The sequence below is a fragment of the Ovis canadensis genome, chromosome 15 (genome assembly GCF_042477335.2).
Source record: "Ovis canadensis isolate MfBH-ARS-UI-01 breed Bighorn chromosome 15, ARS-UI_OviCan_v2, whole genome shotgun sequence".
In the NCBI taxonomy this organism is placed as follows: domain Eukaryota; kingdom Metazoa; phylum Chordata; class Mammalia; order Artiodactyla; family Bovidae; genus Ovis; species Ovis canadensis.
Genome location: NC_091259.1, coordinates 23,084,030 through 23,109,609, shown reverse-complemented (window position 1 = coordinate 23,109,609; position 25,580 = coordinate 23,084,030). Strand labels below are relative to the sequence as shown.

Here is a 25,580-nt window from a genome sequence, read left to right as displayed (position 1 = left end):
CCATCCGCCCCAAAGACCCACAGTTGCTGTGGGCATCTCACGCCGCCTTTTGGCATCCTTGAGGATCCCTGGGGCGCGCTGTCTCCGGAGGCTTCCAGACTCGCGCCCCGGGGACGGTCCCCGCACCCCCGGCTGAAGCCGCCCTGGCTCAGCCCTTTCCGCCGGGGCAGCACGCGTCCCGGAGCCTGTGAACTCGGACGGCAGAGTCCAGGCGGTGCCAAGTGCGGGCCCTCCGTGCGGGGGGGACGCGGCTAGCATCCCCGAACCCGCGCGCCCAGCCAGAGGCGGGCGGGCGCCGGCGTCTTGGGAGAGGCGGGCGCGAGGGGGGCGCGGCTTCGGGACGCGGGCCCGCCCCCGCCGCCGGGGCCGCCCACCCCGGCCGGCCGAGCGCCCCACCCGCGCCGCGCCCGGCTTCCGACTTCCCGGCTGCGAGGCTGTGCGGCCTCGCGCTCCGCCCGCCCGGCCCGCAGACGCGCCATGGGCCCCGAGCGCTGCCTGGCGCTGGGCGGCCTGCTCGCCCTGGCCGGGCTGCTGGAAGGCCGGCTGGTGCGCCGGGAGGAGGCCGGCTTCGGCGAGTGCGACCGCTTCTTCTACGCCGGGACCCCGCCCGCGGGGCCGGCGGCCGCTGCCCACGTGAGGATCTGTCAGCGTTCCGAGGGCGCCGAGCGCTTCGCCACCCTGTACAGCACCCAGCACCGCATCCCCGTGTACTCGGCGTTCCGCGCCGCGCGCCCGGCGCCCCTGGGCGCGGAGCCGCGCTGGCTGGTGGAGCCGCAGGTAAGCCAGGCGCTTCCCGAGCCGGGTGGCCGGACTGGCTTCGCGGGGCGCTTGGCAGCTCCCGCGAGCGGTCGGGAGGGGAACGGCGACCCCGGGCTTCGATGCCGGGGTCCGGAGACCCGCGTTTCCGACCTTCCCCGCCGCGCCCCCGGAATTACAGCCTGCCTAGTCCCCTGTCGACCCCGCGGGCCGGAGCTCGGCCATCTACGAGCCTGATATGAAGCTACAAGGGTCCGAGGTTCCCGGTAGGCGGTGGCTCTACAGCGTAGACATCTGCAGTGTCTCATTCATTTCCTGAACTGTGAGGAGCGTGAGACGGTGACCCAGGAGATCAGTCGGATCTGCAGGACGCGGGGGCTGGGAGCTTACAAGTTGTTGCCACGATTCTGCGGGATGGATGGGTAGATGAAGGCTCAGAGAGGCAGCCAGACTGGCGGAAAGATGGGGTCGGTCTTCCTTCTAGGGAAAAGCTTTTCTTCTGCAGAAGCCACCTGAGCCGGAAAAGCCTTCCCTTCTGCCCAAGACGTCGAGTAAATCCCATCTGAAGTTGTGTTGGCTTGTGCCATGCGCGCAGTCGTGTCCGACTCTGCGACCCCATGGACTGTAGCCCTCCAGGCTCCTCTGTCCATGGAATTTTCCCAGGCAAGAATACTGGAGTGGGTTGTCATTTCCTTCGCTAGGAGATCTTCCCGACCCAGGGATGGAACCCGCGTCACCTGTGCCGCCTGCAATGCAGGCGTATTCTTCACCTGCTGAGCTTAGGACAGTGAAATAAAGATACAGATGTTTTAGAAATGGGATGGGAGAGTTACAAGTAGTAGGCATCCATTGACTGCCTCCAGCTAATGGGAGGGACAAACCAGTTTTTCTTGACTCTTTATTTATATCTATTGATATATTATCGGATTCCCTGGTGGCTCAGACAGTAAAGCGTCTGCCCACAATGCGGGAGACCGGGGTTCGATCCCTGGGTTGGGAAGATCCCCTGGAGAAGAAAATGGCAGCCCACTCCAGTACTCTTGCCTAGAAAATTCCATGGATGGAGGAGCCTGGTGGGCTAAAGTCCAATGGTTGCCTACTGCCTCCAGCTAATGGGAGGGACAAACCAGTTTTTCTTGACTCTTTATTTGTCTCTATTGATATATCATCAGACCGCTTGGAAAATCAGGTGGTCTCTCAGGGGGTTTGTTTGAGTTCTGTCTGGTGAGAGTGACCAAACATTCCGAGAGGTCCCCAGAGGTCCTGCTGAACCTGCCTTAACACATTCTGCCCTAATCAGCTCAGCCAGCCTCTGTCTAGAAGTCTGGGTCAGGCTCCCCTTCCCAACAACCAAGGGTACTTCATCCATGGGGGGAGGGGGTAGCTGAATACGCAGTCCACCCATTTTTTTTTCTTTTAAAGAATTGGCTGACCTTGATCTTTTTTTTTTTTTCAATGTTTTCATTGAAGTATAGTTGATTTACATCAGCCTGCCCCTTCTTGATGGCCACAGCTGCCCAGGACCACACCATGAGCAGGGTTTCTGTTGTTTTATTCAGAGTCCTGGGTTGTAATTTCTATCATCTCACTCAGCTATTTCTAGCTCTAAGACCTTGACCAAATCTCAGGCCATCTGCACCTCTGTCCTCTTTACCTTCTCCACATCCAGCTGATGAGCTCAGGCGTGTGAAAAAGCCTTGGTAAATTAGATACTCTAAGGCATACACTGGGGCTTCCCTGATGACTCAGATGGTAAAGAATCTGCCTGCAAGGCAGGAGACCTGGGTTCAATCCCTGGGTCGGGAAGATCCCCTGAAGAAGGGAATAGCTACCCATTGCAGTATTCTTGCCTGGAGAATTCCATGCACAGAGGAGCCTGGCAGGCTCCAGTCCATGGGTCACAAAGAGTCAGACACGACTGAGTGACTAACACTTTCACCCTTCAAGGCATGCCTTAATCCAAAGTTAGTTTGCCCCCATCTTCACCCCTAGAGCTCTCTGAGGATCCCCCAGCTCCCCATTATGCTTGTGATGGCAGGCCTGTGAAGAAAATAGATGACCTGGTCCTGTCTCCCTGAGGATCTCGTGGACGGCTTGGGGAGCCAGAACATACATGCGAGGAAGGTACCAGGATGCATGCTGAGCAAAGTTCAGTTAAACCCAGAACGCTCACATTTAGTAGTCACCCACTGTGTGCCAGGGGAACAGAGTGAGACTCCAAGATTCAAAGGCTTCCTGGGTGGGAGAGGTGGCTTTGCTTCTCATTAGAGCCTCAGTTTAAGCCTCAGTTCTCCCACTGGCTCACTGTAAACTCGGGCAGGTTGACTTGAAGGTAATAACAGGGTGATTCTGAGAATTAAATGAATTACTCTATACAGGGTTCTCTGAGAAGTGCCTGATACATCAGCCCTAGCTGTTATTATAACATAAGCCAAACACCCTCTGTTTAAAAAGGTAAGCAAAGTCTTGTTAGATTTAATCTGTCTTGGAGATGAGAGGAGAGAGCCTTTGGGTCAGAGTGACATTTGCGCTGTGCCCAGAAGGATATTCAGAAGGGAGACAGGGATGAGGCCATTCCCAGCAGAGGGGATATGCTTAGTGGGAAGCTGTGGCTGATTCAGGGATTTGTGTGAAGGGAGTGGTCAGAGCAGCTGAACCAGTACCAGGGGGCAGATGACGGTCAACCTGTGCTCAGGCTGAAGGGGAGTGGTAGAAGGGAGGGGCTGGGAATGGAGTGATCAAGGAAGTTTGAGGGGCGGGGGGCATTTAGGCGCTTAATAAAGGAGCCCAAAGGAGCATGACTCATTCAGGAGAGAAGAAATGGACAGGATTTTCAGGGAGGCGGTGGAGACACTGGGCCCTGGGAAGTGAGGAATAGATCTGGGGGATGAAATAGGATGGGGAAGGAAGAAGGAGCCAGTGGGGTGGGAGGTTGTTGTTGTTTAGTCATGAAGTTGTGTCCAACTCTTAGCAGCTCCGTGAACTAGAGCCCATTGGGGTCCTCTGTCCTTGGGATTTCCCAGGCAAGAATATTGGAGTGGGGTGCCATTCTCTTCTCCAGGGGAATCTGCCGGACCGAGGGATTGAACCTGCATCTCCTGCATTGGCAGGCAGATTCTTTACCTGCCGAGCCATCAGGGAAGCCCAGGGTTGGGGAGGGGGCAGCTTGAGAGGTAGGAGGTGCAGCAGTTCAGAAAAGCCCAGGAGGCCAGGGTCCCCTCCTGGGGAGGTAGGAGTGGTCTGGTGGTAGAGCCCAGCCAGAAGGATGCTTTCATCTGCAAGGTGGGCTTGTACTGCCCGTCCCTTCCCACCCCGGTGTCTGGCCAAGTCAGCCAGGAGCCAGCGGGTATTAAGTGGAAGGCAAGAAAGGCAAGAGGCGGGGAGAAGCTGCCAGATCACAAGGCTGGCGGGCCCTGGAGCTCACTGCAGCAAACCTGCCTCCCCGAGCCTGCTTCCCCGCCAGCGTGCCTGCTGCAGAAAGATGCTCAGGGTTCAACGTGGACTTCGGCCGCTTCCAAGCCCTCTGTAACGCTGAGTCACCTAGTGCCCGTGTCACTTTTTTGTGAGGTCAGCATTACCAAGAGGCTCAGGAGACAGAAGAGGAAGAGGCAAGGACCAAAGGAACTGGGTGTTTGCCTTCGGGTGAGTCAAGCAGGGCTGTTCTGACCCTGGGGCTCCCAGAGTTCAAGGCAGCAGTTCTCAAAGCTGTCCTGCAGTCTCCCTTTGGGAAAAGAAAAGAAAACCTCCTAAATCCAAGGTAATGGAAACTTAGTCACCCATGTGCTTAGAACCTTTAGGGTGTGGGCTGCCCATTGCCTCTAGGACAAAGTTCACGCTGCAGAATGCGCGTTACAAGGCCCCCATTCCCCAGGCTCCTGTCTGCAGCTCCAGCCTGTCTCCCACCCCTCCCCACTCCCGTGGACTGTTCTAGCATTATCCAACTGCCTGGAGGACCTCTCCTACACCATTCTGTTGGTCACGGTTGTTCCTTTGCTCACGCTCAGTCTTTCACCCTGAACACCCATCCTACACTATCTCCATCTCACCCTTCACTGCTTCCCCTACTCCATCCTTTAAGACTGTTTGGTGTCACCTCCTCCAGAAAGAACAGCCCACCTGAGTGAGGGCCACCTCCTGAGTTAGACCACCCCGCAGCATTCCCTCTAATTTCTCAATTTTTGTACTTACCACATTGTTTTATAAAGGGCTTCCTGGGTGGCTCGGGCTTCCCTTGTGGCTCAGCTGGTAAAGAATCACCTGCAATGCAGGAGACCTGGGTTCAATCTCTGGGTTCGGAAGATCCCCTGGAGAAGGGAAAGGCTACCCACTCCAGTATTCTGGCCTGGAGAATTCCATGGACTATACAGTCCATGGGGTCTCAAAGAGTAGGGCATGACTGAGGGACATTCACTTTCCCTGGTGGCTCGGTGGGAAGGAATTCACCTGCTAATGTAGCAGACACAGGTTCGATCCCTGGGTTGGGAAGATCCCTTGGAGAAGGAAATGGCAACCCACTCAGTATTCTTGCCTAGAGAATCCCATGGACAGAGGAGCCCGAGGGGCTGCAGTCCTTAGGGTTGCAAAGAGTTGGACATGGCTGAGCATGCCTGCACGCGTGCGCGTGCACACACACACACAGACACACACACACACACACACATATACATATTGCTTTATAACTACCTGCTTATGAGTTTGTCTCTCCAGTGAGTTTTGAGAGCCGAGGGCTGCATTTTACTCATACTTGCATTTCTAATGCCTAGGACATTAGAAAGCACTCAGTAAGTTCTGGATAAAATCATGTGATGTTTGGAGGTTCAGTCAAGCAGCAGGAGGTGAGATATTCTGCTGAGCTTTCTTGGTGGAGAGCTGCCTGCTTTAGAAGCTTGCCTCCGAGCTGGCCAGCCACCACTGTTCCAAGCATATTCCCTTCACAGAGCTGGAACCTTCCTCTAAATCCACCCCACCAGTTCTAGCTCTGATGTTTGGAACTACCTCAAAAGATTTAGCTCTCTTTAACATCATCTAACTGGAGAAGGAAATGGCAACCCACTCCAGTATTCTTGCCTGGGATATCCCAGGTACAGAGAGGAGCCTGGCAGACTACAGTCGATGGGGTCCCAGTGACTGGGACAAGACTTAGCAACTAAACCACCACGACCAGGTGTCATATAACAGGGCCCCACATTTGAGGGGCCTTCTGAGGGACATAATGAGGACTTCAGAATGAAGCACAGAAGACAGAGGGGTGTTGCGGGTATTATGTGGAATGTGGTCACCTTTAAATTGAGAATGGGGAGGGGCAAGAAAGAGACGGGATAGCGTGTGTGCCTATTAGCAGGATGGAAACGATCTGAAGGGTTTGCAGTCAAAACTGAGGACTGGGTTCTGGTTTAGCACAGGGATCCTCGACCTTTTAGCCACTCAACTTATTTCCGTTTAATGGAAGAATTTTTGGATAACGTACTAGTGATGTCTTTGCAAAGGATCTTGTCAATTTACAGTAGAAGCCAATGTATAAGATCCTGTCATTTTCTTTTTAAAACATTTTTTTTTTGACATGCAACATGTGGGATCTTAGTTCCCTGACCAGGGATCGAACCCATGCCCCTGCAGTGGGAGCCCAGAGTAACCACTGGATCAGCAGGGAAGTCCCGAAGTCCTTGTCATTTTACAAATGTGACTGTTGGAAGGAATTGGCTTTATGGTCTGCCTAAAGTTATTTAGACTTACAAAAATACTGTGAGGTAGATCTTATTCTCTTCATTGTAGATATGAGGCAACTGGCCCAGAGGGGCTCATTAACTGTTGTGCCCAAGGACACATAGCTTGGATTCGAACTCATGACTAGTTGCTCCTAGTCCGGAGCACTTTTGTTTTCCTGTGGAGATTTTTGACCTCCCGTGGTTCCACTGCTTTAGTGGTCATAGGACTTTAACTCTCATCTTCCATGAAAGGTGGAAGTGTGGTTGCTCAGTTGTGTTCGACTCCTGCGGCCCCATGGACTGTAGCCCACCAGGCCCCTCTGTCCGTGGGATTGTGCAGGCAAGAATACTGGAGTGGGTAGCCATACCCTTCTCCAGGGGAACTTCCTGGCCCAGGGGTCAAACCTGGGTCTCCTGCATTGCAGCCAGATTCTTTATTGTCTTGAGCTGCCAGTGCATCTTTCACATGGGAATCTTAATTTCTACCCCACTTCTCTTTCCCCACCATCACAGGACAAGTGGGAGCACGTATGTGGCCATGTGAATGTTGTTTAGGTGTCAGTGACTCCAGAGTAAAGAAGATATTTTGGTCAGTGGCAAAAGTATTTTCCTAAAGGGCCCAGTGAAGTCACGGTTCAGATCTTAGTAAATGTACATGAACAGTCACAGCTAGAGCCTCAGTTAAGTCTTTAATCTTTCATTTCCATCAGTACCTTTTTGCTTATATCTTCTGAAGCTGTTAGATGCACTGTTTTGTTTATTCTAACACCAGCCCTCTTTTTATTGTGTCAGAGAACAGATACAAAGAAGATATACACTGACATCTCTGGGTAAGGGGCTCAGCAAACGGGACATTGCTGATTCTTTCTTCCTCATTACGAAACCTGACTTTGGATCCTTGCTCTACCATTTATAAGCTGTGTAATCAAATTCTTCCAGTCCTATTTTTCTGATCTGTCCATTAAAGATAATAACAATGTTGACTTCATAAAGTAGTTATGACAAACAAGATAACACATATAAGCGTGTAGCATAGAACCTGTAATATGGTGAGGTCTTAATAGTAATGTGTACACTATTAAGGTCTTCCTCTAATGGGTGTTAGACACGCACACGCACACGAATGGAATGCTGGATTAGATAGGTAACTCCCGCAACCCTGCATGTCTGTCCTAAAACATCCACCTGTGTATCTTCTCAAATGCTTGGTATGTGTCCCACAGTCACATAATAGGTGCTCAGAAGGTATACGGTGAGAGACAGTGAATGGAAGATAGATGGATGGGTGGATGGATATAGATGATTGGAAAAATCAAAACAAAACAGAGTCCAGAGATGCCTCCACCCTCCCTGTCCTGAGCAACCAGAAGATGTATTGTCATAAAGCAAACAGTGAGCAATTGCATTCCAGGCTCCTGTGCCGAGCCCGAGGAGTGCCGGGCAGCGCCTGACTCACAGGGCTGGTTCCACAGTCAGTTGCTCACAATTTCTTCTTAGCAGGTAGTAAAAACAGGAGTCACACATTCTCCCCTTTGCTGCCTTTTTCTCCTTTTCTGGCTTTTTCTTCATCTTTGAATCTAGTGTCTCCATCGGATTCATGGTTGCTCTCAGGAGCAAGTTAGGGTGCTTGCCCTGAACTGGCAGAACACTTGAGTGACTCTTTGTCCTGGAATTGTCCAGTGTGATGGATCTGTATACCATTCTTTCAGTCCAGAATTGAATTTGGGCAGTTTAGGGAAAGGAACTATCATTTATTAATCCCCTACTATGTGCAAGGATCTTCACAAATTAGCTCATTCATAGAACAACTCTAGGTCTTATGATCCATGGTTTGTGGTTTAGGAAACTGACGTTCAGAAGCATTAAATAGCTTATCCAAGGTTAAATTTGCCAGCTGCTTATGCTGCCTCACTCCAAAGCTCTTAGCTCTCTTTTTGCTCTGTCATGCTGCTTTCAATGACAATGTCAGTATTTTCTCTCCAGATTCTCAATGGACTGATGTGTTATTTTCATTTTACTGAATTAATCCAGTTCTTTGGATGTTGTCTGGCTGGGCTTCTAACACACTGTTCTGGAAATCTCAGTTACAATTCATGGTGATTGAATGGAGCTTGCCTTGAGGAATAAAGATTTTATTTGTTGGGTTTCAAATTCCTCTTCCTTTCAAACTGACAACTCTACAAGTGGAAATATGAGAAGATAAATACTCCCACTTGCCAGTAGTATTCATTGCCAGGGATCTGGTCTTGCTCCCAGAATTCCTGTTTGGTCAACAGTGTCTTTTCCTTCAACTGTGTATCATATCTTCTGAGTGGTCCCGTAGCCTGTTGGTTCCACAGAACTTGACACATATGCAGCAGTAATTCATTGCCTACTGACATAGCGATTTGGCCATTGAAAGGCAGGAGACATAGGAAAGAAAGCAAGTCTTCGAGTGAACCCAAAATAGAAGCACCATTTAGTATTCCAGTCATGCTTTTATTGACCCAGTGCCTGACAGACATGTGGCTCATTCAAAGGAGGTCAAATGAGGGCATTATATATTTTTAATCAAAATTGAAAAACGAGTACTTCTCCTTTTTCACAGTAAATAGATGACTGAACTAGGGTATGAAGACATAAATTGCATGTTCCAGTTGGCTTGCACCTTTATTTTAGGGGTGATTGAATTGACCAGGAGGCATGATGGAACAGGGACCATGTGAGGAGATGGCCACTATTTATGCATCTGAAAGGCTCGGCATCCACCACAGTCTCAGAATATGCAGGAAGCACAGAGAAAGGCAAACTGGGCTTATGAACTATAGAAAGATCTTTTCTCATTATTGAATATTTCTATTGTATCTGAAACCATGGAACCCGTGATGACATCAGATGCCTCCTTCACGGGCAGGTGGGACCGTTTGGGATGGTTGATGGCCTTGCTTCTGTGCCTCACCTGATAGACTTCATCCCTCTAAGCCCTACCATCTGTACCCCGAGGTTCAAGCTGCCACCATCTTCATCCAGGCCTCTGCAAAACAGCTGCCCAACTGGCTGACCCATCCCACCTGGGTCTCCTTTAGCCTTCCTCCACCAGAAAGTCAGAGAAAGTCTTTCATAACATTCATCCTGTCTCCAGCAACCTCACTGGAAACCCTTCAAGGGGTCCCCATTTCTCGTCAGACACAGTCCTTATCGGGGTCTCCAGAGTCCTGTGTGGTCGGCCTCCCAGTCCCCTCCCAGCCTTATCTGCTGTCACACATTGCCAGGCCTTAACCTCTGTCCGCTTTGGCTTCTTGCTGTTTTTAATTTCTGTGTTCTCTCCCATCATAGAGACTTTGTACCTACTGGACATTTTTGTCTTCCATGATGTTCCCAACTATGTCAGCTGCTAATGAGATGCTAGTCACTCAGTCATGTCCAATTCTTTGTGACCCCATGGACTGTAGCCCGCCAGGCTCCTCTGTCCTTGGGATTCTCCAGGCAAGAATACTGGAGTGGGTTGCCATTTCCTTCTCCAGGGGAATCTTCTCACCCCAGGGATTGAACCCAGATCTCCTGCATTGCAAGCAGATTCGTTACCATCCGAGCCACCAGGGAAGCCGTCAGCTGCCAATAATACTCTCTAAAGGCACCAAACACACCTTTCTTTGCTAGTGTGGTACAAATGTACATTTATTTGTATGACTAAGTGCCCCTGACTAGACTCCGAGTTCCATGCATGCAGGATACAGGGCTGTCACGCTCACCATCCTAACACAGGGGCTGGTAACCTTTTCTGTAAAGGGCCACAGAGTAAATAGTTCAGACTTTGGGGCCATTTGGTCTCTATTGCAACTATTCAACTTGGCTTTTCTAGCACAAAGCAGCCACAGACAATGCATAAATGAGTAAGCGTGGCTATGTTCCAAGAAAAATTTATGAAACAGGTGGTGGGCTGGATTTGGCACACAGACTGTGGCTGGCCAACTCCTGGTCTAGCACGATGCCAGCCCTGAGTATGTGCTTACTAGTCAATGTTGTTGAATATAGAGCACTAAGCAGGTACGGGTTGAGCCTTGGCAGTGAAATCTGAAAACTGTGCAGCCTTATTCCTCTTAGGGCATGGCAGCCCTAGATTGAGATGTACAGTCAATTTCCAGGAACTTTTTTAATGTGGTGCTGGTGGTGGTTCTTTATGTTAGGCCTTTTTAGGACTGAGAGACTTCACTTTCACTTTTCACTTTCATTCATTGGAAAAGGAAATGGCAACCCACTCCAGTGTTCTTGCCTGGAGAGTCCCAGGGATGGTGGAGGCTGGTGGGCTGCCATCTGTGGGGTCACACAGAGTCAGACACAACTGAAGCGACTTAGCAGCAGCAGCGGGATGATAAAAGTAATCATGTGCTTCTGGGTAAAAAAAAAATTTCTGAGCATTTTGGAAGTATATAAAGAAAAAGATCCCTCTTCTAACAGATAGCCAGTCTTCATAGTCTGTGTGTATGGGTTGTGTGTATGAGTGTGTGTGTGTAACATTCCAGAAATTTCCATCACAGAGAGACGTGTGCACTCTCACATCCTTTCTTCTGGTCAAGCATTAGCATCCTTTTGGATTCTGTGAAGCCACGTTTAACTAGCCTCTCAAACAATCAGCACCCCCATGGAGTGGGAGAGAGAAGGGACTTTTGTTGAGCAAATTTGCACAGAAGCATAAACAGTTTGTCTCATGAAGCACTTTCATGTAATAAATATTTAGAAGGCCTGGGGACTCGAAATGCAAAGTCTATTTCATCGCCTTCTTTCACAGCTTTAAAGTCATGTATAACTGACAGATGGCCTGAAATAATGCCTTCTTTGCCTTGCTGAGTAGATGAAGTGTTATCCTCTACATTAAGAAGAGAGTGGGCCTGGGGCGACCCTGGGCTGCCTGAAGTCACAAGGCCAGTAAGGTGCAGAGCTGAAGGGATCTCGTTTCCAACCCGGTGTTCCGTCACTGCTGCCGAACAGTCTCACCTTTAGAGGAACTTGAAGCAAAGCACATTCACAAAAGCCTGGAAAGAAAAGAAAGTGAAGTCATATCCGACTCTTTGTGACCCCATGGACTTTAGCCCACCAGGCTCCTCCATCCATGGAATTTTCTAGGCAAGAGTACTGGAGTGCGCTGCCATTTCCTTCTCCAGGGGATCTTCCCAACTCAGGGTTCGAACCCCAGTCTCCTGCATTGTGGGCAGACACTTCACTGTCTGAGCCACCAGGGAATCCCACAAAAGCCTGGAGGAGAGGGCAAAGAAAGGGAAATGATTTTGCCTACTGCTGCTGCTAAGTCACTTCAGTCATGTCCGACTCTGTGCGACCCCATGGACTGCAGCCCACCAGGCTCTTCTGTCCATGAGATTTTCCAGGCAAGGACACTGGAGTGGGTTGCCATTTCCTTCTCCATGAGGAGGATTGAGATCGGATGCAAATAAATCATTTCCTGATATGAGACCTAGAGCCAGACATCCTAGAATGCAAAGCGAAGTGAGCCTTAGGAAGCATCTCTATGAACAAAGCTAGTGGAGGTGATGGAATTCCAGTTGAGCTATTTCAAATCCTAAAAGATGATGCTGTGAAGGTGCTGCACTCAATATGCCAGCAAATTTGGAAAACTCAGTAGTGGCCACAGGACTGGAAAAGGTCAGTTTTCATTCCAATCCCAAAGAAAGGCAATACCAAAGAATGCTCAAACTACTGCACAATTGCACTCATCTCACATGCTTGCAAAGTAATGCTCAAAATTGTCCAAGCCAGGCTTCAGCAGTACGTGAACTTCCAGATGTTCAAGCTGGTTTTAGAAAAGGCAGAGGAACCAGAGATCAAATTGTCAACATCCGTTGGATCATCAAAAAAGCAAGAGTTCCAGAAAAACATCTGTTTCTGCTTAATTGACTATGCCAAAGCCTTTGACTGTGTGGATCAGAACAAACTATGGAAAATTCTTAAAGAGATGGGAATACCAGTCCATCTAACTTGCCTCCTGAGAAATCTGTATGCAGGTCAAGAAGCAACAGTTAGAACTAGACATGGAACAACAGACTGGTTCCAAATCAGGAAAGTAGTATGTCAAGGATGTGTATTGTCACCTTGCTTATTTAATTTATATGTAGAGTACATCATGAGAAATGCTGGACTGGAGGAAACACAAGCTGGAATCAAGATTGCCGGGAGAAATATCAATAACCTCAAATATGCAGATGACACCAACTTCATGGCAGAAAGTGAAGAAGAACTAAAGAGCTTCTTGATGAAAGTGAAAGAGGAGAGTCAAAATGTTGGCTTAAAATTCAACATTCAGAAAACGAAGATCATGGCATCTGGTCCCATCACTTCATGGCAAATAGATGGGGAAACACTGGAAACAGTGAGAGATTTTATTTTGGGGGGCTCCCAAATCACTGCAGATGGTGACTGCAGCCATGAAATTAAAAGACTCTTGCTCCTTGGAAGAAAAGGCATGACCAACCTATACAGCATATTAAAAATTAGAGACATTACTTTACCAACAAAGGTCCATCTAGTCAAGGCTATGGTTTTTCCTGTAGTCATGTATGGATGTGAGAGTTGGACTGTGAAGAAGGCTGAGCGCTGAAGAATTGATGCGTTTGAACTGTGGTGTTGGAGAAGACTCTTGAGAGTCCCTTGGACTGCAAGGAGATCCAACCAGTCCATCCTAAAGGAAATCTGTCCGGAATATTCATTGGAAGGAGTGATGGTGAAGCTGAAAGTCCAATACTTTGGCCACCTGATGTGAAGAACTGACTCATTTGAAAAGACCCTGATGCTAGGAAAGATTGAGGGTGGGAGGAGAAGGGGCAACAGAGGATGAGATTGTTGGATGGCATCACTGACTCAATGGACATGAGTCTGAGTGAACTCTGGGAGTTGGTGATGGACAAGGAGGCCTGGCATACTGCAGTCCATGGGGTACCAAAGAGTCGGACACGACTGAGTGACAGAACTGAACTGATGTGAGAGCAAAGGGCGCAAGGTCCCCCTCCCTCATGAACTTGAAGATAAAGATAGCACTTTGCCTGTTAGCTTTGGAGTGGGGCCATCTCATAGTTATAGTCTTGTGTGGAGACTGGCTGTGAGCCTTCCCCAGTTTTCAGATGAAGGTGACACATTATTGAGTTGACAGTGGGACCTTGCAGGCTGCAGTTCTGCACCGGGGAGCTCAATGACCCAGCTAATCGCTGCTCTTGCCTTTCTGCTCTCAATATTGGATGGTCTTCTGCTCCTCCATTCCTGTCCCAGGCCAGTCAAAGCCTGGGAGTTTCCTCTCACTCATTTATATAAATGTGGTCACAGCCAATCATGGATGAAAGATTATCTTCAGTTTGTTTCCTGTGAATGAATTGGGGTGTATATGGACAATGGGGGAGACCAGGGTCGGGAAGATCCCCTAGAGAAGGAAATGACAACCCACTCCAGTACTCTTGCCTAGAAAACCCCATGGACGGAGGAACCTGGTAGGCTACAGTCCATGAGGTCACAAAGAATCAGAAATGACTGAGTGAGTTCACTTTCACTTTCTTTCAGTGGCAGAAACAAGCTCACCCTGTTTGTTATCTGTACCTTCATCTCTTCATTCCTGGGCAGCAGGGGGAGAATGTTAGCGTCTTGAAGGAAGAGTCCCCAGACATCAGGCTGCTGATTGATTACCCTAGTAGTGTCTTTATTATCGTTCGCATCACAACCATTTATTGAGTTTTGGGGTCTAAGCCCAGAAATAGGAGTCCATGACGTGGGCCTGGGACGAGACTTAGTCCCTGCCCTCAGGTGTCTTTTTACCTAGTGAAGAAGGTGGATCAGAGGCAAGAAATGCCCCACTGGAAGGGGCAAGGACTGGGCATATGGAGTCGTTCAGAAGATGGGTTTTGTAGTGAGATGATTTGGGCTGAGTCCCAACTCTGTCCCAGTGTCACCAACTCAGTGGACATGAACTTGGGCAAAGTCCAGGAGATGGCAGGGACAGGGAGGCCTGGCGTGCTGCCGTCCAGGGGGTGGCAAAGAGTCGGACATGACTGAGCAACACAGCTTAACAACAACTGACTCTGTTAGTTACTGACTGGGTGACTGGATCTCAGAGAGCCCGGGTCCCCATCTGTGGCCTAGAGCTCATAAATCACCCCTACCCTATGGATGAGGGCCTCCCTGGTAGCTCAGTCAGTCAAGATCTGCCTGCAGTGCAAGAGACCAGGGTTCGATCCCTGGGTGGGGAAGATCCCCTGGAGAAGGAAATGGCAACGCACTCCAGTATTCTTGCCTGGGGAATCTCATGGACAGAGGAGCCTGGCCAGTTATGAGGTCACAGAGTCAGACACGACTGAACAACTAAGACTCCCACCCTGTGGGTGAGTTAGGAAGGTTCAGGATGACTCTGCGTTGTGTCTGCATACTCAGTACACATATGTTAAGCGTGCGGGATGAATAAGGAACCTTAGCTTCCCAGACCATGCCTTCCTTGGAGACAACCGGGATGGGGGTTCCCATGTCCTTAGGTCTGACCCTGAGGTCAGACATTTCAGAAACACGTCTCTCCATGTTCCTGCTGAAATGCCTTTTCTCCCTCTGCCCTGCTTCATTGCCATCTTGCCAGTGACTGGTCTCAGCTTTTCCTCTGGGTTCAGCTTCTTCTGCTCTGTCCTCTGTATTCCTCTGCCCACTGATGCTCTCCTCTGTTGAAGAATTTAGTAGGAGTGCCTTCTCTCAGTCCCCCGGGTACCCCTCTTATCTGTTCCCAGACTTCTGCAACCAAGGCATGTCTCTTCCTTTGTGCCCAAGACTTAATCCAGGTATCTAGAAAGTTCCTGGTCTGCAAGGTCCCTGCCTTGATTCTCTAGGGTTCTCGTAAGAGTAGGACTCCCGAGGTTTCAGGCTTGTTGGTGCATGAATCACAAACTTATCCAAGCTTATGTGCGGGAAGGGTAGGACTGTCGTAAGAAATCACTGGTAAATTCACAGGTACAGGAACAGAGATACACACAGACTTCAAAGGAACCAGAGCCGGGAAACTTCTGGAAAGTCAGCGGTCCCACAGAGCCTTCAGGATCTCTCTCCCACCCTCCTCTGTCTTTTCTCTCTTAACCAGCTCTTCCATTTTCCTGTGGGTCAGCCTGGCCTTCCTGAAGGCCATCTAGCAACCTCCCCACCCTGATGATGTTGGGCTCTGAGCTTCTTGGCTTGAGAATCCAAGAAAGCCATCTGGTAGGCTGCCAGCCAGATTGGCTATCGTTTAGTTATGCCTGGTAAAGAGGTGGGTGGGAGAGGTCATGTGATGAGAAATAAGTACTAGGTTAAGTTAGACTTAAGAGTTGAGTGTGGCATGTTGGCTGACACGGTTGGCAGAGCTAGAGGTTGCCTGGGAGAGTGCCTACTTGAGGGCCCCTCGTTACTCAACACAGCCTGGCCTGTGTACCAACCATGCTCCAGAAGACCTTGAGGTGGGTGTGATCCCCTAGGACTGCATGAGTTGGGCTCTTGGGAAAGATCTTACTGAGGCTGTATCAGCCAGGGTCTGGGAAGGAAACAGACAGAACTTTCAAAGTAGTTTAAGTGCAAGAATTGAATGAAGAAACTGCAGAGAATTAAGGGAGTCAACAGGGTGGCTTGTGGCTCCCTCGTGGTAAAGAATCTGCCTGCAATTCAGGAGACCTGGGTTCAATCCCTGAGTCAGGAAGATCCCCTGGAGAAGGCAATGGCTACACACTCCAGTATCTGTGCCTGGGAAATCCCCTGGACAGATGAGCCTGGAAGGCTACAGTCTGTGGATCACAGAGTAAGACACGACTAGGCAACTAAGCATGCATGCATGTACACAAGGAAGCCGTTAAGATACGATCAAGTACCCAGGGCCTGGTTATTGCAGGAAGCTTTCACCATCCCAGGCCTATGGGGTCTGCAGGCGGCCTGGTAAGAGCCGTGACTGCAGAGAAACTCAGCTAGAGTCAGAACTGCAACAGCCAGGTGGGGAGGTTGTTGTTGTTCAGTCACTCAGTTATGTCCAGCTCCTTGCATCCCCATGGACTGCAGCAAGCCAGGCTTCCCTGTCCTTCACTGTCTCCTGGAGTTTAGAGGGAGCAAGGGAATAAATCATGTCTTCTCTCCTCCCATTGGCTGCTCCAGTCAGAAGCCAGAGGGCAGGAGAGCACAGATGATGTGGTCCCTAGAAATCAGGTCCCTGGGACACGGCACAGGGCATGGAAGAGAGTGGAGAATGGATCTTGGAGGCCAAAGAAGAGCACCCCACACGGGAGCTGTGAGGTTAGAGCCAGGCCTCGGCCCCGAGATAGGACATAGGTAGCAGAGAGGAGTGGTGAAGGCACCCCAGCCAGTGCTGACAGGGGCCGCAGCACAGAGGTAAGCAGGGCCGCGATTCCATCCTAACCACGTAACTGACTCAGCTGGGGGACGTGAGTGTACTTTTCTGGTTGATGTATGAGAAGATTTGGCAGGAGGCATTGGAGGGGGCGGGTGGTCATGACTATGCCAGTTTGTCATTTAACCTGCAAGTACAGGATGCTCTTGAAGATGTTAGAAAGAGTAGTGAGACATGATCCAAAAAGTACAAATAGCAAAAAGAGGCTTCTCACCTCACATGTGAGTAAGGCGCAAAATCCATGTGTACCCGGTTTTGTGATCAGAACATTAGCTGCTCTGATGAGTGGAGGATCCAAATGGCCCTGTAGTACTTATTCTCTTTCTCGGCTTTACCATCCCAGGTCTTACAGTTTGAGGATAACACCTCTCACAGAGTATTAATAGGGTGTGAAAAAATCAAGCCCAGCTGGACCACCACCAGAGCTGACCTCGTCAGCGTTTGTGTCTCAGAGTTGTCCATGGACCCCTGTCCTGGCATCAGCCTTACTGGGGGTGGTGGTTAAAAATGCAATCCTGAAACCACCAGAGGCCTTCTGAAAGCATCTCCAGTGTGGAGCCCAGAAATCTGCATTTTAAACAAGATTTAAGTTGCTTCTAATACAGGCTGAATTTTGAGAAGTATTGATTTAAGGAAACATCACTAATTTCCTATAGAAGCTGTATAGAGAGGGGCTTATTTCCATTAAGGAGCAAACGTGAATCTGATAGTGATCTAGCACAGGGATTCTCCGTTTGGAATCACCTGGAGAACTTAAAAAAAAAATCCTGAACCAATCTCCAAGCACCACCCCCCACTCAAGCTTTTTGAAGCTTCCAGGTGGCGCTAGTGGTAAAGAATCTGCTTGCCAATACCGAAGATGCGGGTTTGAACTTGGGGTCAGGAGGATCCTCTGGAGACAGAGGTGGAAATGGCAACCCACTCCAGTCTTCTTGCCTGGGAAGTTCCATGGGCAGAGGAGCCTGGTGGGCTACAGTCCTTGGGATTGAAAGGAGCACACACACAGGTGGTTCTAAGAACCTCTGATCTTGTCTGCACATCGAAGGTGGAAAAAATGAGAAATGGGGATGTCTCAATTTAACTGACTTTTCTGAATTCTGTAGCACATAGTCAAATGCTAAAAATAATTGCGCTGGAAAAGAAAGCAACAGTGGAGTGGAAAACTGGCTTCATCGAGTAAGGAGGAATAGGACCAGGGGTGTTGTAATCCGAGAAGGTACCACAGGTCTAGAGAGGCCTTAAAGGCGCAGGGGGCTGTCTCAGGCTCCCGGTGAAGGGGCGGGAGACGTCCCACGGGAGTTTCCCTCAAGGCCTCCCTTGCCTGCACCCCGTGCCAATTTAGGATTGGGTCTTTTTTTCTTTTTCTTCCACTTTCTCTTTTTTTTTCTTCCACTTTCTTTCCTTTTTTAAAAAAATTATTTTTAATTGATTAATGATTACAATATTGGTTTGATCTCTGTCACACATCAACATGAATTCACCACAAGTATACCTAGGTCCCCTCCCTCTTGAATCTCTCTTCTGACTTCCACCTTCTCCCGCCCCTCTAGATTATTACAGAGCCCCCCATTTGAGTTCCCTGAGTCATACAGCAAATTCAGGATTGGATCATTTTTTTTCACCCCGCCCCTTTTATTTGCATTTGTTCAGATTTTGAAGACAAAGGAAGGTCTTACATGCAAGGGCGCCATCCTTTCCTCCCCTCTCCTGTCCCACCGTCTTCTGACCTAGGAGTGTAGAACTCCTAGGTCGCGCATGTCTTTGCGTCTGCACGGCTTCCCCGATGCAGATGCCTGCCAGGCGCCTACAGTGTGCCCAGTGCCGGGGCAGCTCTTCCCGAAGGCAGGGGGGAGTGTGGGCAGCCTGGAGGAAGGGTGACTCAGGGCAGGAAGGCTGTTCAGGAAATGAAAAACCCTGCATTTCTCATCCCCTAAAAAAAAAGGAAAAAGCATCCTTCTCATTCTTCTAAAGCTGTTTCTACTCCCAAGAGGATAAAGATTTTTGATGCCAAGCAGGGAGGATTTCTTTTTTTCCTGCAGTGGGTGGGTCACAGCTGTTTATGCCTTTCCTGAGGAGCTGAAAGGCCTGGCGGTTTACTCCTCCTCAAAAATCCTTTCTCACCTCTTGTGGCCCCACTGGCCTCCACTTCTTTTTTGAAACAGGGCTTTTCTGAAACTCCAGCTGGGTGTTTTCCGTGGTGAGTCCTCAGATCTAGTTCATTCTGACGCTGGGAGCGTGCAGAGGCTCGGTCCGCAGCCTCCAGCTCTGATAAGGTTATCTGATGTTCCGATGGTCAGCTACACTCTCGGTTTCTTGTGAGGGGGGCCCTCCCACCCACCTGCTGATGGACCGTGGGGTGACCGCGTTTCTTTAATATCTGTGTCCGTGTATCATAGTTCGTGCTGTTCAGCTCATCCATGGACCTAACTCTGGTTGAAAAGCAAAACAACCCCCAGAGGAAACGTCCTGTCCCCGTGCCCACAGTTCGATAGGAGTTGGCGAGGTTGCTTGCGACCAGAGTCTGGTGTGAATCATTATCAGCGTGTGCTTATGGAGACTGAGTGGGGGAAGGAGACTCCAGCCTTCCTAGGGTGCATCAGTGCGGAGCTCCAGCACCCCTTTGATCATCCTTCTCCATGACCAGCTTTCCCAGGGAGAAATTCTGGAGCAGAGATAGAGGCCCATCCGTTCTTCCTGGAGCCCCTCCTTCCTTGTCTGCAAGGACATCGTATGCGCATCTGTGGCTCACATGGGAGATCATTCTTTCATCGTGTTGAAACTGTCTCCCTGGTGTCCTGGGCTGACCGTTCCCCACGTTGTCCTTGGGGTCAGCCTGCCCAGCACCGGATTCCCTCGTGTCCCGCACCCCTCAGCCCTGTCTGTACTCTGGCCAGCCCCCATCAGCCATGGGCCCACCTGCCCCGTCCCTGAGCCCACCCCACTCCTCTCTGCTCCTGCTCTGTCTGCTCCCAGCAGCGGTGCCCTGAAGCTTGCCTGGACTTCACAGCCCAGGAGCCCTCTGGGACAGGGGCCCTGTTTAGGGACCCCCTGCCCCTCTAGCCCATCGCTTTGTTATCATCTCCCTGAGATGCTCCCCAGTGCTGCATGTCTGGAGACCTAGGCTGTCCCACACTCCCAGTGCCCTTTCTTCCTTGGGAGTTTGTAGGGGGCTGGTGGAATATCTTTTCTCACCCCTGTGGGCCCTGCTTCTCCTGCTGAGGCCATATTCCTCCCCTGCCTTTATGTAAAGTAAAGTCACTCAGTCGTGTCCGACTCTTTGTGACCCCGTGGACTGTGGTCCACCAGGCTCCTCTGTCCATGGGATTCTCCAGGCAAGAATATTGGAGTGGGTTGCCATTTCCTTCTCCAGGGGGTCTTCCCGACCCAGGGATCAAACCTAGGTCTCCTGCATTGCAGGAAGTTGCTTTACCTTCTGAGCCACGAGGGAAGACTGCTCGAATCTTCTTGCCCAAACCCAGCCGCGTCCACCACCTGTCTTCCTTCCTGAGCCCGCTGGGGAAATTGCCCTCTGAAGCCTCATGAATGACTCTCATCATCACAGCCCTCGGCCCTTGTCTCCATCCTTCCTTTTCCTCTCTGTGCAGGTGGTGTGCACGGCTGATCCTCCTCTAGCCAAAGCTCTGTCCTCTCTTGACTTCGATGTGATGCTGGACAGTTGATTCCCCCGCGGCTCCATCAGTTTCCCAGTTGCCCCTCCTGTCCACCCTCCATCCCATCCTCCAGTGCCTCCTTCCTCACTGCTCTTGCTCACCTAGAGGCTGGGCTGCTGATGGGTGGGGCTAGGACCTTTTGAATCTGAGAATGCCCAGCATGGCCTTGGCTGTGCCATTGACAAATTGAGTGGCCTTGTACCTGCCCCTTACCCAAGTTTTAGTTTTTCTGTGTGTAAAGTGGACATGATGATGCTAGTTACCTGGTGGGGTTTTGTCAAGAGTCAATGGGTTGATGACTCATTTGAAAAAACCCCGATGCTGGGAAAGATTGAGGGGAGGAGGAGAAGGGGACGACAGAAGATGAGCTGGTTCAATGGCATCACTGACTCAATGGACATAGGTATGGGTGGACTCCGGGAGTTGGTGATGGACAGGGAGGCCTGGCGTGCTGCGGTTCATGGGGTTGCAAAGAGTCGGACACGACTGAGCGACTGGACTGAACTCAATGGGTTGCTGTACTGCAGTGTTTTCTAAATGATAGTCATTTGCACCCCTGCTTCGCCAGAGTCCCACTTGTACTGCTATTTACTTGAGATCTGGTCTTTACATTGACTTTAAATAAAATCATTGGAAAACAAATTTAGTCTTATCCTAAATAATCATATCGTGAAATTGTGTGTAGGAATTACTGGTTATATATTCCCAGGAGAAATTAAACACTAATGCATAGCTATTAAAATAGAAGCATCTGTTGGTTCACTTCTCGCTGTCCATGTAACTCTACATGTGCTGTCCTTCAAATCTCACGTGAGTTATGCCCCAGTACTCCTACCCCAGGATGCATGTGCACCAGGATGAACCTTTATCTCTCTGTGGCCAACCTTGCTTTCATGCCCAAGCTCCAGTTCTGTATCTCCAGCTGCTATAAAATGTTTCTGCCTGTCAGCTTGGTCCCTTTTAGAGGTCGGCCTGTTCACTTTCCCTCCATTGCCCTTCATTTTCGGGTGACCTGGGCTCCAGAGTTGGACATCATCTTTCACCTTCCAGGGACCCTGCCGGGTCTGCCTCCACGTCCTGGGGCACCTTCCTTCCAGAGTTACGCACATGTCCTTTCCTTTCCATTTCCTCAGCTACCTCAAGGTCTTTCCTGCCCAGTGTGGGTAAGTGTATATTTCCCTGGAATTACATGTTCCTAACGAAGCAACAGTTAGAACTGGACATGGAACAACAGACTGGTTCCAAATAGGAAAAGGAGTATGTCAAGGCTGTATATTGTCACCCTGCTTACTTAACTTATATGCAGAGTATATCATGAGAAACGCTGGGCTGGAAGAAGCACAAGCTGGAATCAACACTGCCTGGAGAAATATCAATAACCTCAGATATGCAGATGACACTACCCTTATGGCAGAAAGTGAAGAGGAACTAAAAAGCCTCTTGATGAAAGTGAAAGAGGAGAGTGAAAAAGTTGGCTTAAAGCTCAACATTCAGAAAATGAAGATCATGGCATCTGGTCCCATCACTTCATGACAAATAGATGGAGAAACAGTGGAAACAGTGTCAGACTTTATTTTTTGGGGCTCCAAAATCACTGCAGATGGTGACTGCAGCCATGAAGTTAAAAGATGCTTACTCCTTGGAAGGAAAGTTATGACCAACCTAGATAGCATATTGAAAAGCAGAGACATTACTTTGCCAACAAAGGTCTGTCTAGTCAAGGCTATGGTTTTTCCAGTGGTCATGTATGGATGTGAGAGTTGGACTGTGAAGAAAGCTGAGCACCAAAGAATTGATGCTTTTGAACTGTGGAATTGGAGAAGACTCTTGCGAGTCCCTTGGACTGCAAGGAGATCCAACCAGTCCATTCTGAAGGAGATCAACCCTGGGATTTCTTTGGAAAGAATGATGCTAAAGCTGAAACTCCAGTACTTTGGCCACCTCATGTGAAGAGTTGACTCATTGCAAAAGACCCTGATGCTGGGAGAGATTGGGAGCAGGAGGAGAAGGGGACGACAGAGGATGAGATGGCTGGATGGCATCACAGACTTGATGGACGCGAGTCTGAGTGAACTCCGGGAGTGGGTGATAGACAGAGAGGCCTGGCGTGCTGCGGTTCATGGGGTTACAAAGAATCGGACACGACTGAGTGACTGAACTGACTGATGCTCTGGCCTTAGGGAATGTACAGATCAAGTCCAGACTCGGAAACGCAGCATTGAAAGGACCTAGAGAGCAGAGAGGAGCTGGAGCACTTTATAGTTGCTGAAGTCAGACCACGTGGGTTTGCAAACTCAGCCTCCCCCACCGACAGCGTGATATCCACACGCTACTCAGTGACTGAGCCTGCGTTACACGTTCTACAGAGGAGGCAGTAGGGATCCTGTTAGGATTAAGAAGGTGTGTCCTGTAACACACTTACATGGTGCTCACTACCTAGAGAGTGCTTGGTGAGCTTTAGTTGTAATTATTCTATGAGGAGTTATCTGTATATCAGATCATTTATAATCTGGTCCCCTGCTATCCCTCCCAATTAAAGCTTTTCCTTTCTCAGAGTCCCATTTTCACAGACTCCCCATCTCTCAAGCCTTTGTGCAGATGTCTCCTTAAGCCATACTGACCTTTCTGTTTCTCTAGGTTTATCAAAACCTTGCATATCCTTCTAACCCTGCCTCAACTTTTGTTTTCTCCAAAAGCTAAAGATATCTTATCTTCTCTGACTGTTTATGGTGTCCTTCCTTCCTCTGGAATCTGATTGCTCTTTTTCTTCATAACATTTATTTGGCACTTAACTTTATCTGGTTTTTCCTTGGTTTCCTATTTAGTTTTGTATGTGTCTGTGTCTTGCTTCTCTAAGTAGATGGTGAGTTTCTTGATGCCATTTGGAGGTATGTGAAGCAGGGATTCAGAGCAGCAGCTGTGACATCATCACTCACCAACTGTGTGACCTTGAGTATGCTACTTAATCTGGATGTGCCTCAGTTTCTCCACCTGTCAAAAAATGATAATAATAGTACCTAGTTTTTGTGGGTTGAGATGAGTGAGTACTTGGTGCAGCTACTTACTGATTTAGTACATGTGAAATTCTTAGAATAGCGCCTGCCATGTGGTGCTCACTAAGTGTTGCTGGTTATTATTGTTATTAAATTCCTCCTGTTTTCTCCTACAGTAGCAGTCACGCATAAATAGCCTCAATACATATTGTTGAATGGGTGTCTATTTCCCCTCCAGTTCTCCTTCTCAATTTTCTCCTAATCTATTTTTCTTCCATGCCTATTAGCAGGAAAATTGAAAGTCTCCTTTTATTTAATTCCAAAGGAGGGGAAAAAAAATCCCATGGGTTTAAGTAGCTTTGGCTGTCTGCTAAAGCAAACAGACCAACTCATTGAGAGAAACAGGTTTTTTTCTTGGCATTAAATTTGAAAAGGAATTTATTATAAAGTTGTTTATGGGGCAGGATACTGGTGGATGGGGAGTGCTCATTCTTCTAAAACTTACCTAACATGTTGTGATTAGGAAAAAAAAAAAATTCCATTAAACCCAGAAGCTGTATCAAATAACACTGGCAGCCCAGGAGGACTAGGTCAATAGGGAGGTAGATTACACAGAGAGCTTTGTACCTGTCCCTTCATCCAGGGAGTCTGCTGAGAAACCGAAGAGAAAGGTTAGTGGTGCTTGCAAAAGGGCGAGGGCAGCCCAAAAACTGTAATCTGAAATTACCTCTTACATCATAGGTGTATTTTTGTCTTTAGGGAGCAGTGTTGTTGGTAATTTACTGTAATTGCAGTAACCAGGTCATTAAACTGTGTCTGCAGAGAGCCTGGAAAAAAACAAAAAAACACCTGCCCTTTATGGGACAGTGTCTCAAAGAATGCATTCGACTTTTAAATCAAATATTCTTATTGTTTTCAGTACGGTTTCCCATACATGAGTCAGAGATTTTAGTTACACACACACTTGGCTGTTCCTTCAGAAAGTGAGAGCCTACTAAGATACAGTGGTTGTTTCATAGAGTTTAGTAAGCATGATGATGGGGGAAGCTGTTAGAACTGATTTTATTTAGACTTTCAGATGATTCTTTAACAAATGACATTAGAACCACAGTTATCTTGAGATCAAAACAAAGTTTTGTCATAATTCAAAGACAGGTTAACTTTTGTCATAAGTTAAAGCAGCTTTAAGACAGAAAGTAGAAATCGTGATAGACGTTTCTCCCAGTAGAGATCAGTTAGCAGACCGTTTTAAGGCCCTGGGTTTTAATATGTTTTATGAGATGGTAGAGTGACTTCATAATGGAATATCCATTTTTAATGACTCCAAATTGCAAATACAAAATCAATGAAAATGAATTTGAATAAGACAGAAACACCTATATGAAGAGATGAGAGAATTATAGCTAATAGATAAAGCAAAGGAATTAGTAAAAAAATAAACAAAACCCAAACAGGTTGTTTGTAAGCTGGCTGGTGTGTTTTGGCAAAGGGCTGGGAGTCCTTCTGTCTTATTCTTAGTGAGAGAGTTCAGCCTGTAAAGTTCTTGACACATCAGAGAAAGGTCTGGGAAGGTACTGTTCTGCTTACACCACACAGGAGGTGGCCTAAATAGAAAAGAAGGAGATTTAAGCAAAGTAAATAAATTTGGGGATGATAAATCTATAGTGAGTTATAAAAGTAAACAAGGCATGTTTTAGCAGAAACTTTATAACCTTAGACAAAGTTCCTGGGCAGGTGTGCAGTTCCTCACCTTCCACTGCAACCACATAGAAATATTGAATTTTAAAATTATCTATATATTTAAATTAAATTCATATTTCAGCAAAAAAGAAATTTTCAGGTGCCAGAAATATATGAGAAATCAATAGCCAAAGCTGTGTGTGGGAGGACACGTGGAAGCTAGGGGCTAGGGCTCTAAACTGCCTGTGGACAGACGTCAAGGTTACATAACCTATCCATGCCGTGGGTCTGGAGCTGAGCTCTCCAGGTAAAGCTAGGGGCTGGCAAACTGTTGCAGCTTTGGTGAACCAGGCAGGAAAGGTACTTGTAAGTTGTTATAGGAAGTAGCTGCCTACAC

The 25,580-nt window shown here is 48.7% G+C and overlaps 1 protein-coding gene across 1 annotated transcript in view; it reads left to right on the top strand.

Annotated features, from left to right (window-relative positions):
• The first annotated feature begins 202 nt into the window (after positions 1 to 202).
• The window catches only part of ENDOD1 (endonuclease domain containing 1), a 34,658-nt gene continuing 9,280 nt past the window's right edge, over positions 203 to 25,580 (top strand). Inside the window, exon 1 of the mRNA XM_069554928.1 lies at positions 203 to 777. Coding sequence (XP_069411029.1) covers positions 478 to 777 — 300 coding nt within the window. The 5' untranslated portion in view covers positions 203 to 477. The remainder of the gene's footprint in view (positions 778 to 25,580) is intronic.